This window comes from Macrobrachium nipponense, chromosome 34, assembly GCF_015104395.2.
Source record: "Macrobrachium nipponense isolate FS-2020 chromosome 34, ASM1510439v2, whole genome shotgun sequence".
Taxonomy (NCBI): Eukaryota; Metazoa; Arthropoda; class Malacostraca; order Decapoda; family Palaemonidae; genus Macrobrachium; species Macrobrachium nipponense.
Window position 1 is genome coordinate 24,759,396 of NC_061095.1, and position 19,194 is coordinate 24,778,589.

At 36.4% G+C, this 19,194-nt stretch overlaps 1 protein-coding gene across 2 annotated transcripts in view; it reads left to right on the forward strand.

Moving 5' to 3' along the window:
* The first annotated feature begins 18,128 nt into the window (after nucleotides 1-18,128).
* The window catches only part of LOC135207970 (UDP-glucuronosyltransferase 1A7-like), a 14,478-nt gene continuing 13,412 nt past the window's right edge, over nucleotides 18,129-19,194 (forward strand). Inside the window, exon 1 of one of the 2 annotated variants that reach the window (XM_064240001.1) lies at nucleotides 18,129-18,390. Coding sequence is in view for 1 of the 2 variants with exons in the window: in XM_064239999.1 (XP_064096069.1) it covers nucleotides 18,582-18,665 (84 nt within the window). In the remaining variant the exon portion in view is untranslated. The other variant, XM_064239999.1, reaches the window with a different exon arrangement.

Here is a 19,194-nt window from a genome sequence, read left to right on the forward strand (position 1 = left end):
TCGGAAGATTAGAAAACGATTTCTTTAAGCTGAATGGCTTTGTAGCAGCAATTTTTCTCCCAAAGCCTCAGAATACACAAACGTGATAAACATTTGATCATCCATCCTTTCCACGTGAGCAGCCATCTCTTCTCTATTTTCCCGTTGGTGTCTTATAACATTGCCTTGTAGTGTTTCTACATTTTTCTTATATTTACAGTCATGTTTACTCCACGTATAAGGGGTAAAGAGTTCATCTCGACAGTTCAAACATATTCTGTTTTCACTGGTATTCGGCATTAAGACTTCACTATTAAAAATAGGTAGCTTGATAGTCTCTCTCTCACACACACAAACACATACATACATACATTCATTCATTCATTCATTCATTCATTCATTCATTCATACATACGTACACACACACATTATATATATATATATATATATATATATATATATATATATATATATATATATATATATATATATATATATATATATATATATATATATATATATATATATATATATATATTATAATATATATATATATATATCAGTAAGGACACCAAGGCCAGAACCCGGAACAGCATCTTTCACAACTTTATTGGGACGCGTTTCGTAAGAGATAGTCCGTAAATGTTTCTACCAATTATTTTGTGATGACAGTTACGTAAAGTTTCTGATTTTTATATTAGGCAGAAAACATGGTGCTTTTGATGTTTGCAACTATAAAAACCTCTTCCATTGGGGACAATAAAGATTATACACCTAACCAGTGTCCAATTCTACTGTCTACAAATTGTTAAAAGAGAGAGAGAGAGAGAAAAAAAATTCGATGAAAATCCCGCGTGGGACTTATGGGGTTTGGAAACTAGGGATTTCCTCTTTCTATTCCAAGCGAATCGAGTATCATCCCCCCCAAAAAATTGGAGCTGACCCAACGGATTTTCTGGTACGTGGGTGTATAGTCTGATCTCAAAAGTGAATTCCTGTGATTTAGTCTGGTTTTGCGCTATTTTAGATGTAAGAATGGAATTTTTCCCCAGAGCGTCTGTCTGAATAGGTAGTATTTACTTATCCTCGGAAATGGCTCTGTAGTCCATCGGGGAATTACCATGTTGCTCGCAGAAATGAATTTTAGGTTACCTGCGCAGGAAATGAATGGATACAGGCATAAAGAAAATGGTAAATGGCAAAGAAAAGAAAGTGCTTGCAACTTGGGGGGAAAAATGTGAGAAAATGACACATTTAATTCAAGTCACAGTTACTTAAGTGACTGGTTGTTTGTAATCGGGGAGAACATGGTCGCTTTCAACACAAAATAAAAGGTAAGTATGACTTAGCACAATGGCAGAACATGATAGCGTTTGCCCACAGTATCGATATAAGATGCGAAAGTTAATTGAAGAATAGCAGAGTATCGTGGCTATATACACTTAATGAAAGCACATAAGCTATTAATAGAACGTAGTGGACGGATACAAAATAATTCAAGTTGAAGTTGGAATACATGATTAAAAGATGGTAGGCTATATATATATATATATATATATATATAGATATATATGTATATATATATATATATATATATATATATATAATATATATATATATATATATATAAGCGAATACCACGGGAAATGAAAGTCAGGAATCGAAGCGCTTTCGTCTTTATTCAGACATCGTCAAGGTAGCTCCTTGACGATGTCTGAATAAGACGAAAGCGCTTCGATTCCTGACTTTCATTTCCCGTGGTATTCGCTTATTTTATGAAGTCACGTGCATCTACGTGAGTTTTTTAAGCATATATATATATATATATATATATATATATATATATACTATATATTTTATATATATATATATATATATGCAACGCAAGTATTTAAATGCCTTATTTCAATTTTCTTTGTGCACCAATTATTCTTTAGCATTCTACTATCGTCTACCTTGGCAAAATTTAAATTTCTTATATATAGCCCTATAACTTATGTGTGTGTATATTATATATTATATATATGTATATAATATATATATATATATATATATATATATATATATATTGTGACAAAGTACCAAGTATCTGGTTACTACACTTACCGACCATTAAATGAGTACCTCATCACAGGTAAAATACAACTAAATACTCTAAAGGCAACAGTGATCCCTTCCACAACTTACCAGTATTGCAGAAAATCAGACTAATTTCATTAAAACAGGTGTGAGGCAATCTTTTATGTAATTAAATTAATTAAAGGGCATCGCCATCAACAACTTTAAAATTCTAAGTATTTCCCTGATTTCAGAAGTCTAAGTACCTCCCTGGTTCTACCTCACTTCAAGTACATTGAAGGAAAGCAGCTCAATTACCACTCTATGTTACTACCTAAGAATAATCAAACCTATATACTGGTGAAAAAGAAAACACTTATAAAAATTTTAAATACAAAAATTTATTATCAAACTCAAAATTTATAGGTGAAATTCACAATCTCGGAAGTTACTGTTACTTGAAGTTTAAATAATTCTTGAATTAATTAAGTTAAATTAAATCAAGAATATTGATTAATTCAATCAAAATTCAAAAGTGTTAGGTAACTAAAATTTGGAAATTAATTCACAAATGTTAGGCAAAAATGAAACTTGAGAAGAATTCCAAGTAAATGCAAATTAATTCACAAGTGTTAAATTCAATTAAATGTGCAACGATTAAGTAATGAAAACAATTAAGTTAATTAAATTGTGAATGCAAATGAAAACACATCACATAAAAATATGGAAAATACAAAAATTGTAAGAAGCACCAATCACAGAATATAAAATAAAACACACACTTCAACAAGAAAATGGATAAATAGAGGAAACAAATAACTTCAATAAGAAAATGGATAAATGAACAAAAAATCACTTCAAATGAAACAAACACTAAACAAAAATTTGCAATGTGTAAAAATTGAAATCGATCTTCAAACCACTGTAACTTTTTTTTATTCTTTCTGCTGCAGCTAACTCCAAAAGTTTCACCAGTTCACAATATTTCACAAAAGAAAAGGCGCCGTTACACACTTGTAAAATGTTTGTTCAGATTCCACAAAAATCACTAAACAATACCAAATAACTCTAAGAAATATGAAATCTAAAATTTACGAGTGACCATTCATTATGTATGAAATCTTTACGTTAATATCAAGTATGGCGCGGGGGAGAGAGGAAAGCTGAACAGTGGATTTTGCACAAAACGTTTTGGGCGTGAGAGAGATGGTGCAATCCTTCTAGAAGCTTCTATTATGACGTAACTTTACAGTAAAATCATGAAATCTTCACGTGTTTTCGGCAAAGACATACACCTATGAAACAAGTCATGTATGTAGTATACTCAACAAAGCCGTACTCGTCTGAAACAGAAGTCCCAAGCAAGGAAGATTGACAGGTTATGAAAACAAAACGGAGACCTCGAGCTCCCCTAATCAAACGTGTTGACAGGTTTCCAAAACAATTTTTATCTTGGAACGGACAAAGTTAATCTCTCTCTCTTTTCACATTCTATGTAATATTCTTTTACACTATGTTATGTGAAATCTGAACATACATTTTTAGACACCCTATTACTTTCTTACCGTCAAAGAGAAGATATATACATGGCAGCATATAAAATATATATATTATATATATATATATATATATATATATATATATATATATATAAAAACATGGGGAAAACCCTCATGTATTTCATAAGGTAAGCGTGGACACGAAACGGAAGGCAGATCCCCAAACTAACCATTTACATACACAGCCTCTCTCTCTCTCCTCCTCTCTCTCCACCTCTTTCTCTCCATTCTAACAGGTAATGAAAATGAGAGAGTTGCATCATAACATAACGTTTATTTACAATAACTAAATCAATTAACTAAGTAATCCAGTCTTACAGACTAACTTAAAACAACTCATTGTCAAGTCACCCAAAAGGTCACACCTTTCCCTGGGAACTCTGTCCCACCGAAATCCAGAACCGTCCATTTCCAACCGGACACTAAACACTATGCCACAAAAACTCCCCCGGCGAATGCCACGGCATCTTTGCCTATGACTCGAAGCCCTCTGTCAAAATCCCTCCCATAGGCTTGGGTATGAACGCTTTTAACAGAAAGAGGCGCACACGCACATACGAACACACAGTTCGCTAGCACCTCGCGGTTCTAGCTGCATCTAGTTTCACAAAGGCACTTTGGGAAGAGTTCATAAACTGTCGTACATTGACTTCCTGAACTAAGCACTTTTATCTCACGCCATCCCCTAGAAACTCATTGATCAGCTACCCTCAGGTCGTTACTCTGCCCTGTCCTCCACATTCCACAGGTTACAGAGAATGCACGAACAATATATTATTAATCAAAACCCTATGTCTTACAGATTGCTCGGCCTCGCACCTATATGCTAGCTCCCGCCTAGCAAAATTGCTTATATAATACAAAACACTGGCCGGCTTAAAACAAAACAAGTAAAACTGCACGTCTCTGGCATTATAAAATAAAGTCTTATCACGCTTTAATCTCCCAATAACACAAAACGCATTTTCTCTCATATTTTCTGCATTAGGATTCTTGAATATCCCTCTTCGCTTGTCTGCAAGTAGCTGCACAGACAGCAACAGGCTATAGCAGGCTGTAGCAACTGTAGGAAGACGGAATGCCTCCCTCATCGTAGAAGACTCTCACGGCTTCTTGTAGATCCCCAAAAAAAACACGCTGTAGAATTCTCTCGAACACCCATCATGGAAATACTTGTAATCACCCTGGACAACATGGCAGCAACCTCTCTTCACGGCTGGTGGACGTCTTGCTGGTGTCGGGGAACGACTTTTGGGCGTTAGTATGTCAGTCAGGTCTTTGGTCAATCTAAGAAAATTAACCCAAACATACTACCTCTATCAAACAACGATCTCAAAAAGGTCAGAAATACTAACTGAACGTCTCCCAATTAACTCCCTTAAATATGACTACTAAAATGATAAGTCATTATCACAACTCTCTAAGAAAAAAAAACATCAAGTTCTCCAACTCAATTCTCCAAACTCGCACATCAGCACACACACACAACTCAGAAATCACAGCAACTCCACGGAATTCTGCACTCACATTTCGAACTCGAATGTGCTCACAAGAAAAAAGAAAAAAAAGAAAAAAAGAAAAGAATCACGTAACACCCAGACCCAAAAATATTCTCTCAAGTTCTGACAACCCACAAAATCAGTAAAAATCTCCAACTTTTAACAGCAAAAACCCCTTTACTGCTCAATAATTAATCACAATGAGACTTAATGTTAAACTCCCTTTACGTAAATAGCAACCCTCGAAAAATCACATCTCCCGGTAAAATCAAATCTCCCGTCCAAAAAAGAAATGCTACTTAAGCTCAATCCCCAAATCATATCTCTCATAGGAAAAGGAAGAAAAATAATAAAAAAAAAGAATAATCACAAGTAGATTTCCCCAATCACAAAATACATAATACATGTATAATATGCATAACTCCAGCGTTTTTCCCAAGAAATGCTCCATGTAAAGTTATGGAATTTGCCAGAAAGCAAAACTCTCACACATGCGCTTTCGTGAAATGCTATAGCCACATTTCCAGATATTGCAAAAATTCTGATCTGTCGCCATCAGAGGAAAAGAATCAGCACACGCTCAGCACACGGCTCATCACATCGCCTGTCAGCAGAAAAATCACCTGCGGACGCATGCTCAAACAACAGCACAAAAATTGTCTAGTAAGACACATAAGTTTGGAAACTCATGATTCTCAAGAAAAAAAAGTCTAACTGACACATTTCACAGAATTAACTCCAGGATATGACTAATGTGTTCAAAAATTTGTCTCGAAGACTTATTCTCTCAACATGACTTTTCCCCAATTATATTTCTCCAAGAATAACACACTTGTGAACATGAAAAATGCACACACATCTCCAAATAACTCGTAATGCAGTAATGCCACTTCTCTCTAAATAGACACGAAATCAAAAAAGAGAACCACAGAAAACTTCTCTTGTCTCGAAAAAAAACTCCATAACCACAAAAAAAAAGGTTACCCGCCCAAGATTAATTCCAACTCCATTATGAGACATCATATCAATAATAACACCACTCCGGTTATAGAAATATTTCCTCCATTTGGTTGGTTAAATAACCAACCCCCTTATATTATTCTCTTATTTCTCCAAAGCCACATGTCAGTAGAAAAAAAAAAACACCACTCCAAGAATAGAGAATAATCACCTCTATTTCGGCAAATACAAAATATTTACCTCTATTTCCACAATAACTCCATGTGGAACAAAACAAGGCTCCAAATAATATATATCTCCAAAAAAATGTGCACTCAAGGCATCTAACTCACACACTCCCAAATATTGCCCCATAATCTCCAAATATGTGTCTCCATTTGCAACAAAGATGGCTGCAAAATAATTGAACTAAACATAGCTCATACCACATTGGCAAATATCAAAAATGGCCAAAAATATATCTCCCATATATTATATCTCAAATATAACTCCAAAATAATATATACCTCCAATTATCTCTCCAAAATAATATATCTCAATTATATCTCAATTATAACTCCAATTCTCCAGAGAATAACTCAATGTTATAGTCAAAAACTATAAAAACTCTCTCCGTTTAGCATAACTGCTAAAAAAGGGCAAAAACTCGGCAAATAAAACTGTCTAGAAAGTTCTAGAAAAAACCACCAATGTGCCACAAGTCATTATAACAGAACTCCAAAATCACAGTGTCTAAGCAAAGACTTCCCCATATGCACTACGACATAGGCCATTAGAAAACTTAACCAAGTTTCCTATCTCTCACAAAGTTGTCACAAATACAACAAAGGTATTGTGCAAGAAAACTCCCAATTCCTGGAACATAAATATCCAGAGAAAAAATGTAGTGCCATTACGTATGCATTCAAAACATGCAAGAAATTCTCCCCTATATTACTCTATAGCATCAAATAGCTAAAACACGAACACGTTCCCGAACAATGACTCTAAGTCATGAACTGAGACAATATTCACACTAACTGGAGAGAAAAAACAAATTAAACAAATTCAACATGGTAAAAAAAAAACTTGTGTCAGCGATGGCTAATTTCCAAAAAAGGAGAAAAGAAAAATCAACGGCGCCATTAACTATCTCCCGTAACTCACTAGATGTCAAGCAATTATCTGCTGAACTCATAAAAAAAAGAAAAAAAACTAAAATAATGTGTTGTTAGTTCTTCCCAAAATCACAAAAGATTTCACCTCCCTTGACAGCATTAAAACACCCACGTATTAGTACATAAAAAATCAGTATCAGAAATATCATTATCACAAAATCACCAAAAAAAAATTGCTATCATCAAAATCATCAGTATCAGTACAAAAAAATATCACCAATGTTAATGCTTGTCCATTCTCCAAAAATTCAGCAAAAGTTCAGCAAAATCCCACACAATTCACCAAGATTCAGTCAGATCATCAAGATTCAGCAAAACTCATCCCCGTGAATCACTGAAAATATTCTCCAAAGTTGTACAAAAAAATAACTCAACAAAAGTAATTGTTAAAAAAACACAGACTTCTCCCATTAATTCATTTGTAATAATTATCCTGAATATTATCTTAATAATTATTGACTAATCTCCCATGAAATATCTCAAATCTCTCGCAAAACAATTCTCCCGTAATGATAATTATACTTAAGCAAACCTCCCGTGACACATCTCAAGTATAACAATTTATTAATATAACAATAATAATAAATAACTCCCAACGCAATAATTCTCAAGTAAGGGTGAAATTCAAATAGCATACAACAGTATTGCTGAATCCTATGACATACAATTTCTCCAGCATGCAACACCATGACATAACACCATTGCCACACAACACAGATACAACACCAATCATCGGCATTTCAAAATAATTTCTCCAACACAATAAAAAAAAAATAATCTGTGTATCCCCCTTATATTTGTGTCTTTCAAGGCACAAAGAAACATAATAACATCCCGTGCATGTTAACTACTTTTTCCCTCATTCTCGTAAAAGAAAAATCTCTTTTTATTTCCTTTTCTCTTCATCCAAGGGAGAGAAAAAAAAATATCTTTTCTAAAAAAAAGACTCTACGGGCATTTCACTTCATCAACTTATCAATCAGCTGATGTCTTAGCATCCAATGTCAAGGCCAGACCCATCTCCCAACACAAAGGAAAAAAAAAGGAAAAGGGGGAGTTCACCCACACTGAGAAAAAAGAATTTCTCCCCCCCTGAGAACAACCCCTCAGTCGAGCAGCAGAACAGCCCGAGGCATACCAGTAGTATCCCCCATCTCGCAATACCCTCCCCTGCACTATCTCTCGCGGTGAGGCTAGTGGTACCTCCCACCCATGCGACTATCCCCCTCGAGGCAGGCCATACTCCCCTTGCAATATCCCGCCATGCAATGCCTCCCTGCGACGGTTAGCAGAAATATGCTGAGCCCGCAAAATTGTGGCCGCTCTGTGTCTCTAAGCCAAATATGCTTATCTAAGCACAGTTTCCATGCATAGAAAAATACACTCCTATGTTTTAAACAAAGACGAATGCATACGTCTATTATAAACACGTGCAAATAAAGAAAACACGTCACTATGGGGAAAGAAAAAAGAAAAAGTGTTTTGACCTCTTGAACCAATCCCATAACCCTGAAATATTTAAACAAAAACCCACTCCTTTCAAAACAATAGTTTAACACTCACCACTCCATAATGGGAACAAAAGGAACTCGAAATTCTCCGTAAAAACGCGTAAATCTCGTCGGCACAATACAAACGCGACCGGTGAGATGACCCCTAGCAACACTCAATCATGAACTAGACTGAGTTGCTTGTCTCACGACTCCCACCCTGAAGAATCTCGGTACGAGCAAATTTGATGACCCTAATAGAAAATCTTTCCTCATCCCCCCATCCCACGGACGGACATTTTCTCTACCCCTTTTTTCTAACTGGCCAACCATCTCTACATTGGCGTTCCTAGGCATAGAAAAGCAAGAAAACTCTTATATCCCCTCTTTAACCGTCTGCCACCACTATAAACATGGGGAAAACCCTCATGTATTTCATAAGGTAAGCGTGGACACGAAACGGAAGGCAGACCCCATAACTCCATTTACATACACAGCCTCTCTCTCTCTCCTCCTCCTCTCTCCACCTCTTTCTCTCCATTCTAACAGGTAATGAAAATGAGAGAGTTGCATCATAACATAACGTTTATTTACAATAACTAAATCAATTAACTAAGTAATCCAGTCTTACAGACTAACTTAAAACAACTCATTGTCAAGTCACCCAAAAGGTCACACCTTTCCCTGGGAACTCTGTCCCACCGAAATCCAGAACCGTCCATTTCCAACCGGACACTAAACACTATGCCACAAAAACTCCCCCGGCGAATGCCACGGCATCTTTGCCTATGACTCGAAGCCTCTGTCAAAATCCCTCCCATAGGCTTGGGTATGAACGCTTTTTAACAGAGAGCGGCGCACAGCACATACGAACACACAGTTCGCTAGCACCTCGCGGTTCTAGCTGCATCTAGTTTTTCACAAAGGCACTTTGGGAAGAGTTCATAAACTGTCGTACATTGACTTCCTGAACTAAGCACTTTTATCTCACGCCATCCCCTAGAAACTCATTGATCAGCTACCCTCAGGTCGTTACTCTGCCCTGTCCTCCACATTCCACAGGTTACAGAGAATGCACGAACAATATATTATTAATCAAAACCCTATGTCTTACATATATATATATATACATATATATATATAACTTTTATAGGACTACTATATACTATACGAAATCTACATTTTGCTGAGGTGGACGATAGTAGAATGTTAAAGAATAATTGGTGCATAAAGAAAATTGAAATAAGGCATTTAAATACGTGCGCCGCATCAGTTAATCCCTATTATATTGCTGTCAGCACCAAACGCTTTTCGTACAGTTGTACTTCAAGTATGACTTTGGAAAGTAACTTTCAACATTATCTTTCCCCTTCTCGGACATCACAGGACGCTAGAGTAATACATGAATAAAGGAAAACTCTCTTAGGAGTTCGAGAGCCTTGGAATCAGAAGTTGTGGCCACCACCCTTTCCCAGTTATTTATGAAACCTGGATCTTCCCATCTTCTTCCCGAATCCCAAGGGCCTGTTGTGACACTTAGTACATCTTTATGGGGGTCATAGAGGAAGCAGAAAGGGTTTGTAGTGGAGGCAGAATGGGAAGGGAATAACAACTTCAAGTGGAAGGATGATGAAAGGAAAGGGTTGCTGTAGTGAAAAGGGAATGATCTAAAGTGCAGTAACATGGCTGAAGAGATCATGACTGTATAGGTATCCAGGTGGACGGATAGACCAGCCAAGATAAAAGTGAGCAAGGAAAAGAAAGTAAATGGTGCAAGTACAAGAGGGAAAATTGTTTTATGAGATATGAATGCAGATAGCAAGAATATTGAGGAATTGCATATCAGAATAAGATATGCCAATTGAGAATACTTTCTGAACTGAGCACTTTTTTCGTCATGGAAGTGAGTATTTTGAAGATTTTATGAATGTTTAGAAAGGAAGAGAGGCAGAAATAAATCATGCAAGAATTTAAGAAGTTAGCACAAGCTTAATATTGCTTGTGGAAGTGACTGTTGAAGATGTATGAAAGGCATTTAAGAGCTTAAAGAATGAAGACACCCGAAAGTTGAATTGATCACAGGAATATGCCTCTGTTCGGGGGTAGGTATAATCGAGTAGCTGACCAGGATGTGTAAGGTATGTTTGGATGAGGATAAAGGTGTGTAGAAATAGTGAGAAGGATAAGTCTTATATTGTTTAATGGTAAAGATAATAAAGGAAACTAAAAATTATAGGGGGATAATGCATTGCAGGGATGAAACATGATCGAATTTTGATTATGAATTTAAGATGTAACAGAAAGAGTGAATAAGTGGCATACAAGAACCTTGAATTAGCTTATGATGGAACTGTTAGAGAAGCAACAGTGTAAAGGGTTTTGAGGGAGAGGGCACAGGAGATAAGAGCGATTAAAAGCTTTTATGATGGAAGCAAAGCAAGAGAGAGGAGAGTGACTGGTTTTGTGTAAATGTGTGTCTGAGACAAGGGTGTAAGTCTTCATAGTATTTTAGTATCTTTTTGAATTGAGTGGTGCGAGAATTCAGAGAAGGGCTTAACCTGCAGGTTCAAGTTAATGATTAAAGAGAATGGGTCGGGAATGTTGTCGGTATTGGCTTATATTTGCATAAGATATAGATAAATCAGATAATGAAGAGAATCTGCAGAGACTTGCAATAGGTTTTGAAAGTATTTAGAGTGCGAGAGAGCTGAGGATAAATGGAAATCAGGAAGCTGGAATATTGAATATTAGTGTGGGCGGTGGAAGAATGGAAGGCATTGATTTATATAGATATTTGGGCGTAAATATAGTGAGTAATGGTTGAGTCGAGAGAGGATGTGTCAGATTGTACCTGAATTAAGAAACGTAGCAAGGTGTGTGCATATAACCGTGAAAGGACCCAGAGTCTCAATGAAAGCCAAAGTTGAAATACGAGGAAGGATTGTTGAGGAATATCCCCTTCATGGAAATGAAGTGTGAATGATGTTTATGATGCTGAGTCGAGTGGTCTTTGAAGTATGTTGTGCTCAAGGGAAATTGACAGGTGAGAAATATGGAGACATTTAGAAGGGGTGAACAGGTTAGCATAGGAAATCGTTGAGTTGGTGTGATAACTTTTTCAGTTAGTTTAAATTTTTTTTTTTAAGTGAATTTTATTTTCCTGTGATTTCCGTTTTAGACAGCATACGGGATCTTTAAAAGTCACAGTATGAGTAATCGGCAGCAAAATTTCAACAGAAATGACTTTATAATTGGTTGAAAACGTTAAGTGAATTGTCTCATGATATTGTGAGTGAAATTGACAAAGGCAATGACACTTGATATGAAACAGATAATATCGTTATTGGTTATAAAAATTCACAGCCAACGTGGAAAAGAAACGCAACCTTCAAACAAGCGTTACGCCGGCTAACCTGAGAGCCGTGTGAGTTTTAATGTAGCCTGAAATCTGCTTTTCATGCAAGCACTTGATTGACATGCCTGCAGGCAGTGAGGCATGACTGTCGCCGACACAACCCTGAAATGTCAGTGAGCTTCAATATTCGTCTTTGATCCTAAACGGTTCATTAGACCTTGCTTCCGTTATTTAGGCAGGTAATACGGAGCGAACGACCTAGTTTGCCTTTTTACCTCACAGGCATCACAATCGTTTTTCCAGGTTAATGAAAGCACTCAACTCGCACAGAGAGTTAATTACTCGGATGGTCTGGAAATCCATGTCGGTCAAAAAATCGTTCCGCTTAATGTTCGTTCGTAATTTGAACGCCGTGTTCTCGTTTTTTGCCGTAGAAAACCTACTATTAGCGGTAAATTGAGATTTCGCTTAATGAGATTTATTAAATTGTCGGCAGTGTTGGGAAGACATATACGTATTTATATTTTAAGCAATGAGCTATTTCTCCTGATAGAGGATTACTCCACAGAAAACATTGAAACAGGCAAATCAGTTGGAAAGTGACTAACATATATAGATTATAAACTATATATAAATATACACGAGTATATATATATATATATATATATATATATATATATATATATATTACATATATTTTTTTATAGTACATACATCATACAAGCATATATGTACATTTATATGTACATATAAACAGAGGGAAAGCACTGCCATTTGTTTACTGTATTCCTATTTGCGGAAACACTACACAACTCTTCTCTCCTGTATGTAGTAAGTTGTGTGAAGCAACAATTCACATGATTCTATCTATCCAGATGAAGCCAGCCTTGTGCTGGCACGGCTCGGGCTCTTGCTCCTCAGCAGCCTGTATTTACATGGTTACTTAATATATATACGTGTATATATATATATATATATATATATATATATATATATATATATATATTATATATATATAAACTTAATTAAAAGACATTTTTACTTACACTTCCTGCTGCAAACCTCCTGCTTACTGTTAAGTTTAGAATTTCGAGAACTCGGGTTGTTTACGTTACCATGGCAACGGATTCATAGAGTTGCCGCAAGCTTTATTTTTTACGATTTATTACGTTACAACACTCAGTGGTTAAATTCGTTTATGAGTTCTATCCTGTATCAGTCACTTAACTGGCAAATTATTGCAAGAAATGAAATTTGGCACCGGAGATTATGATGTGGAGTACTATTTCATATCATGCAGTGAATAATTATTGATCTCTGTCTTTGTAGCAGCTCTCCTTTTTGCTTGATGATGAAGTTGGCTTATGCAACTGTATACTGAAGGTTTTTTTCTGGCAATAATCCAGGATTCTTTCTTTACTTTCCTTCGTGTTTTCAAAGCTATTTATCTCTTATTTAACTTCAAGTACCTTGTAGTATTACAGCAATATTCATTTTTCACAGTCAAGTCCAATATCCGACGGTTATTTTTGTTAAAACTCTTTATTAATCAACTTTTCTCCGCAATCAGGTGTTAGCCGGGATTGACAAATGACAAACGGTTTCTTTCAGGTCTCCTTGATAAGAGTGGGATGATACCTAGATAGATCATAGCTTTCTAGGAAACCCTTTTAGCTGGGATTTCTGAGAAAGTAGACAGTGCCGCGATTGCCGGCACTAATTAAAATTAATTTTATCAAACAATTTTATATCGAAGATAATCTTCCTACTATTCTAAAAGAGCCTTTGTAGTAAAAAGTTTAATCTTGTTACAGTGACATGCTTTGAAGAGGTAGAATTATCAGATGTTTTGTTATGCGTTTTTATATTAAAACATGTAATCTTATTACAATCATGTGTGTCCCAATGTCAGTGTATCGGATGTTTTGTTAAACGTTTTGTTTTTTCATTTATTTCGTATGTATTGTAAGTGAACTTTAACCCCAACACTAATCTCTCTTCTTTTAATTTGAAGACAAATTAAAAGAGAATTAGTGCAGTCTTCTTTATCTTTGCTTGCAATTCTAGTATTACTAACCATGGTATCCGTATATTCTTTAGCAAGCAAGCTTCCGCAGGGTAACTTGTTCATATATGGAAGCAGAGGAAAAATCCATAAGCACATGACTAGGCGTTTAGAAAAACTGTCCAGTAATAAAGACTGAGGCTCCCTTATTGCAAAGTAAGTTGCAGAAATACTGAGATTGATTTGAAAAAGTTTGAACTCATACGTCCTTTGAAGAGGTTGTTAAGTATTGTTCTTGTTAGAAATAATGGAACCACAATTACAAAGGTTAAATTTTTCTTTCACGAACACTGGTATGGTAACTATACCAAACATACTTTTATTCCTCGTGGTTGATCGTGAATATGCCAAGGAATTCTTTTCCTTGTATCAAGAAAAGCTATATCGTCATCATTCAGTTTTCACAATGATTCATAGTTTTAAGATGTAAGATGAAAGAAAGTTGGATATTGACTATACATACATACATATATATATTATATATATATATATATATATATATAATATATATATATATATATATATATATATATATATATATATATATAATATTATTTTTTGTGCACTGAGGAACATTCTGTGTCGGTGCATGAAATAGCCAATATTTTGGAATACTTTTGTTCAAGGGAATTATCATCGATTAAAGTAGGAATATAACTTTAAGCGTTGTCTTTTGTTTTTCTGTACTTAACCCCTTGTCAAGGGAAACGGCTAAGTTTTCACACAGATGTGTATATCTGTGTGTGTCTGTCTGGGCCTACCACTTCCTTTGTGTTTAAGCAATTCTATAAAGTTTGTGTTAGTACGTGTGAGTATTTGTGTATTTATTATTTTTTTTATTCTTTATACCTGGCATGGGTAAGTTAATTTGGTGATCTGTCCCTTTCCCCTTAAAAAAAATGTGGGCCAGAGAGCGTATGTACAAATATGATTGAGTCTCCCTTCTAAAGACATTCGTCCTCTCTACGAGCGTAACGTTTTCTTCTATTTGGCGTTTTTGAGCTAAAACTAATGAATCTCAAGCCTGAAGTGGTGCTTGCTGCCTGTTGGCTTCTTTTTCTGGTGCTACTGCCGAGGAGCCGCTCAGAACTTTCACATTCTTTTATGTATGCGTAGACGTGGAGACATTCGAATAATCCTGCATTGTACTCCATGTTAACTCAAATCCACTCTTATCATAACGCTCAGAGTATCAAGTTGTTTTTTCTTTATTTAGGGATATACAAAAAATGTTACCTAACAAGGAATTTGCTCAATTTAGTATCGGTGAAAAGAGACTACGCTAGTATTAGTAATGAGGTAGGTTAGGTACACTTTGTTAAATAATGAAGTAGACTGCAGTATATTCGTTATGGTAAAATCAATGCACATACCGGTTCCTAGCACCTCAGTGGCGTTATCGGTATGGTCTTGGCCTGCCACCTCGGTGGCCGCGAGTTCGATTCTCGGGCATTCCACTGAGGGGGGGGCGAGAGATGTGTATTTCTGGTGACAGAAGTTTACTCTCGACGTGGTTCGGAAGTCACGTAAAGCCGTTGGTCCCGTTGAAGAATAACCACTGGTTCCATGCAATGTAAAAACACCATACAAACAAACAAACAAACATACCGGGTCCTCTCATTAAAATCCTTTGAAATCAATGGGCCTTGCTACCTGACATTGGGGGCGTCTCCTTTACCTTCAATTGGCCATCTTTGTGGACTAAACCTTCTGTAAAAATGACTGAAATTTATAATTAGATTGTAAATTACGGCTAAGTAAGTTAAAATTATCTTCAGTTTTGATTTATCCTTATGGAATCACTTCGTTCGTTTTAGAGAAGCGACGAGAGAGGAAAAGAGTTCAGTCACGTTAAAATCCGCATTTACAGAGAGAGAGAGAGAGAGAGAGAGAGAGAGAGAGAGAGAGAGAGAGAGAGAGAGAGAGAGAGAGAGAGTTATCAGCACATTATGGTTCGAACTGTCACGAGATTGTCTTCGACTGCAGTTGGTCAGAGGTCTTACGTTTAAGATTATTTAGCAAGTCATCAATTGCAGTACTGTGAATTATTATTTTATTTTTATCAATAAAGAATTAGAGGAGACAGCATTGCAAGAAATGTGTTAGCGGTTTTTTCAAACAATGCTCATACTTTGTTACGCAAATAATTGCTTAAAAAATATCCACACGCCAGTGATATCTCACCTGACGATAGGAATACAAATTTTTAAGAAAGTTTAATACTGAGAATCTTTAGCGTTACTTTGGCTTGTTATCTACGCTTCACCTACTCCGATGTGCTATAGTAGATTCACATCAACCGTGCATCTGATGTCTAGAACCGTCCCTTACGACGCTCCTGATTGGCTCTTGAAAAGCCAATCACTGTGATGGAAACTCTCAGTCTCTCTTGAGAGTTCACATAGGCAGGATGTATGTTCCACCTCTCCTGAGGGGTACTTTTGAAAGACGTATCCCTCAGGAAAGGTGGAACATAGATCCTACCCATGTGAACTCTCGAGAGAGACTGAGTTTCCAGCCCTGTGATTGGCTTATCAACAGCCTATCATGAGTGTCGTAAGGGACGGTTCTAGACATCAGATGCACGGTTGATGTGAATCTACTATAGTACTAAACATGGCGGAAGCTCAATGGGACGCCGCGTTCAGTACTACCCTCGCAGGGATCAAAGTATCATATACACCCATTTCTATTTTGTGTGGTCGACAAATTATATCAATAAACGATATCTTTGATCTCGAGGGGCTAGTATGAAACACGGCGTCCCATTGAGCTTCGGCCATGTTTAGTACTATATAGCACCTTGGAGGTGAAGTGTACATCACAAGCCAAAGTAGCACCTTATCTTCATTGTGATTACCAGTACGTTATATCCACATCGGAAGCGTTTCTCGGTCAGAGTTCACAAAGTAGTCCGTTTAGTCCTCCCGAGCTGAGGACAGTCGACGAGGGGAGGTACCGAACGCCTAGATAAGTGAATCCTGGGGAGATATGGCGCCAATGTTGGACCCTAAGTCCCATAGGGACCCCAAAATGTAGCTTATTTCTTTCATTCCAAGCAAATTTTGAAAGACTGTTAAGCCGGTTACATTTAACGATTGTCATGAGAATGCTATACCGTTTACTGCCTCCGCAAGTCATGTTGCGTTTGTTAAAATAGAATATGAAAGGGATTCACGCTAAGATTGGTGGTAGAATTGCTTTATTTCTGCCAGTATGACGTCACCCGGTAGACCATTTGTCTTGGAAATTCAGTTTTGCACCAGTATAGAAACAATCTTGGCAAATTGATACAGTTTGGCAGCTAGAACATACTTGTAAAAGATGCAGGAAAACGCACCTTGTGTCAACGTTTACTGACAGATGTTTACAGTCAGGGCTAACTATATTCTCCACTAAAGTGAACCAGAATCGAGAAATTGACGTGCAAGTACTTTTAGCTTTTTCCACTTCTTTTCTGACACAAAGTACCTTTCTTTAACATCTGTGATAAAAAAAAAAAAAAAAAAAAAAAAAAAAAAAAAAAAAAAACACCACTCTATCATGACATCCCTAGCGTTCCTCAAAAGCACGAAAGTTTGCTTAGAATTATTTTCAGCGATATTGGCATGCCTGGACCGTGACTGACAGTTGAGTAACAAATACTCCTCTCACAGCGAAAATGTTGTTCAGGTCGATCTAAAATTACACTGTCATAAGAGCGTCGAAGTTAATTAACAAAAGGAACAATTATAGGAATATTATAGCCAAGCTAAATTGTGAAGCATATTTTTGCCTGATGGTATAAAAAAATTATTAATATGAGTTATTTTAAAACAGAAAAATAATAGTCAATGTTATATCATCTTTTAACACACTTTCTGTGAAGTTCTAGAAACGTTTACGTGGAACTTCTCTCTCTCTCCATTTCTGATGTCAATCCCAGACGAAAGAGGGAGGGTCCTTCTTTCCCTTACGCGTGGCACCCGTCCTTTTTTCCGGTGGATTTCGCTCACGATTCATCTCTTTTCGACCGCAGTCCTCTCGTGTGTAATTCTGTAATTTTTTCGCGACATATTTCGTAGAAATTATATTGTAAAGTAAAGCGTGAATATTTAGAAGGAAATGCGTCATATAACTGTATTGATCAAGGCATAGATAAGTCATAAATTATCGACAATGTGGCATATCCAGTGCGAGGTCGGCACCATAACTTGCGAGGGGAATGTTGGTTCTTATATCCCTCGCTAGTCACCCACGCCCAATCCTACCCCATTTGATACCCTCAAGTAAGTCACGGACGCTTTGGCGATACCCAACACTCCTCGTCTCTCTGTCTCGAGGGAACTACATTGAAGAAACAGTTCTCTTGGCATCATAATAACTGGCATTTTGTGAAAGTCCCATAATCGTTGCAGTTTTTAATCCCAGTGAAGTGTGGTGTCCTTTACTTAGTAATAACTGAATACAGAATCCTGAAATGATGAGGACTCTTTGGCATTCACTGCTTGTTCTTGGCGTTGCGTTCTCTCTCTTTGCAGATGCCCCTGGGCATCTGGCGCAGGTGTGTGTTCGTTAGTGTCCATAGATTAGATTATCTTTAGTGTTTATAAATGTTGAGTCTCTTGTGTACAAACTATGTAGTTTGGAATGAAATAGAAATAGGGTGATGAAATATTTCTCGAAAATGACAGTGTAAAAAAATATGCATAATAGAGAAAAATAAGGACATATGAGTCAGGAATGCTTTTTGATACTGAAAGGAAATAATAATATCTACACACACACAAACACCCATGTATTATATATATATATATATATATATATATATATATATATATATATATATATATATATATAAACACATGCATACATGTGTGTGTGTGTGTATTTTACGAATTGCTGTGGAGAGTTGTGTGAAGCAGTATGTCATGGAAATTTTCTACAAAGGGATGTATCATGGTTTAGTTGTTAAAGTATGAATGAGGCAGTGATCGTTGTCCTTTCATTTCTGGGGAAGATGTTTGAAGTTGAGTTGTTGATGGCCGTTGGTTTTATTTAGTGTCCTGTAGTCTGTATATACATGTACTCAC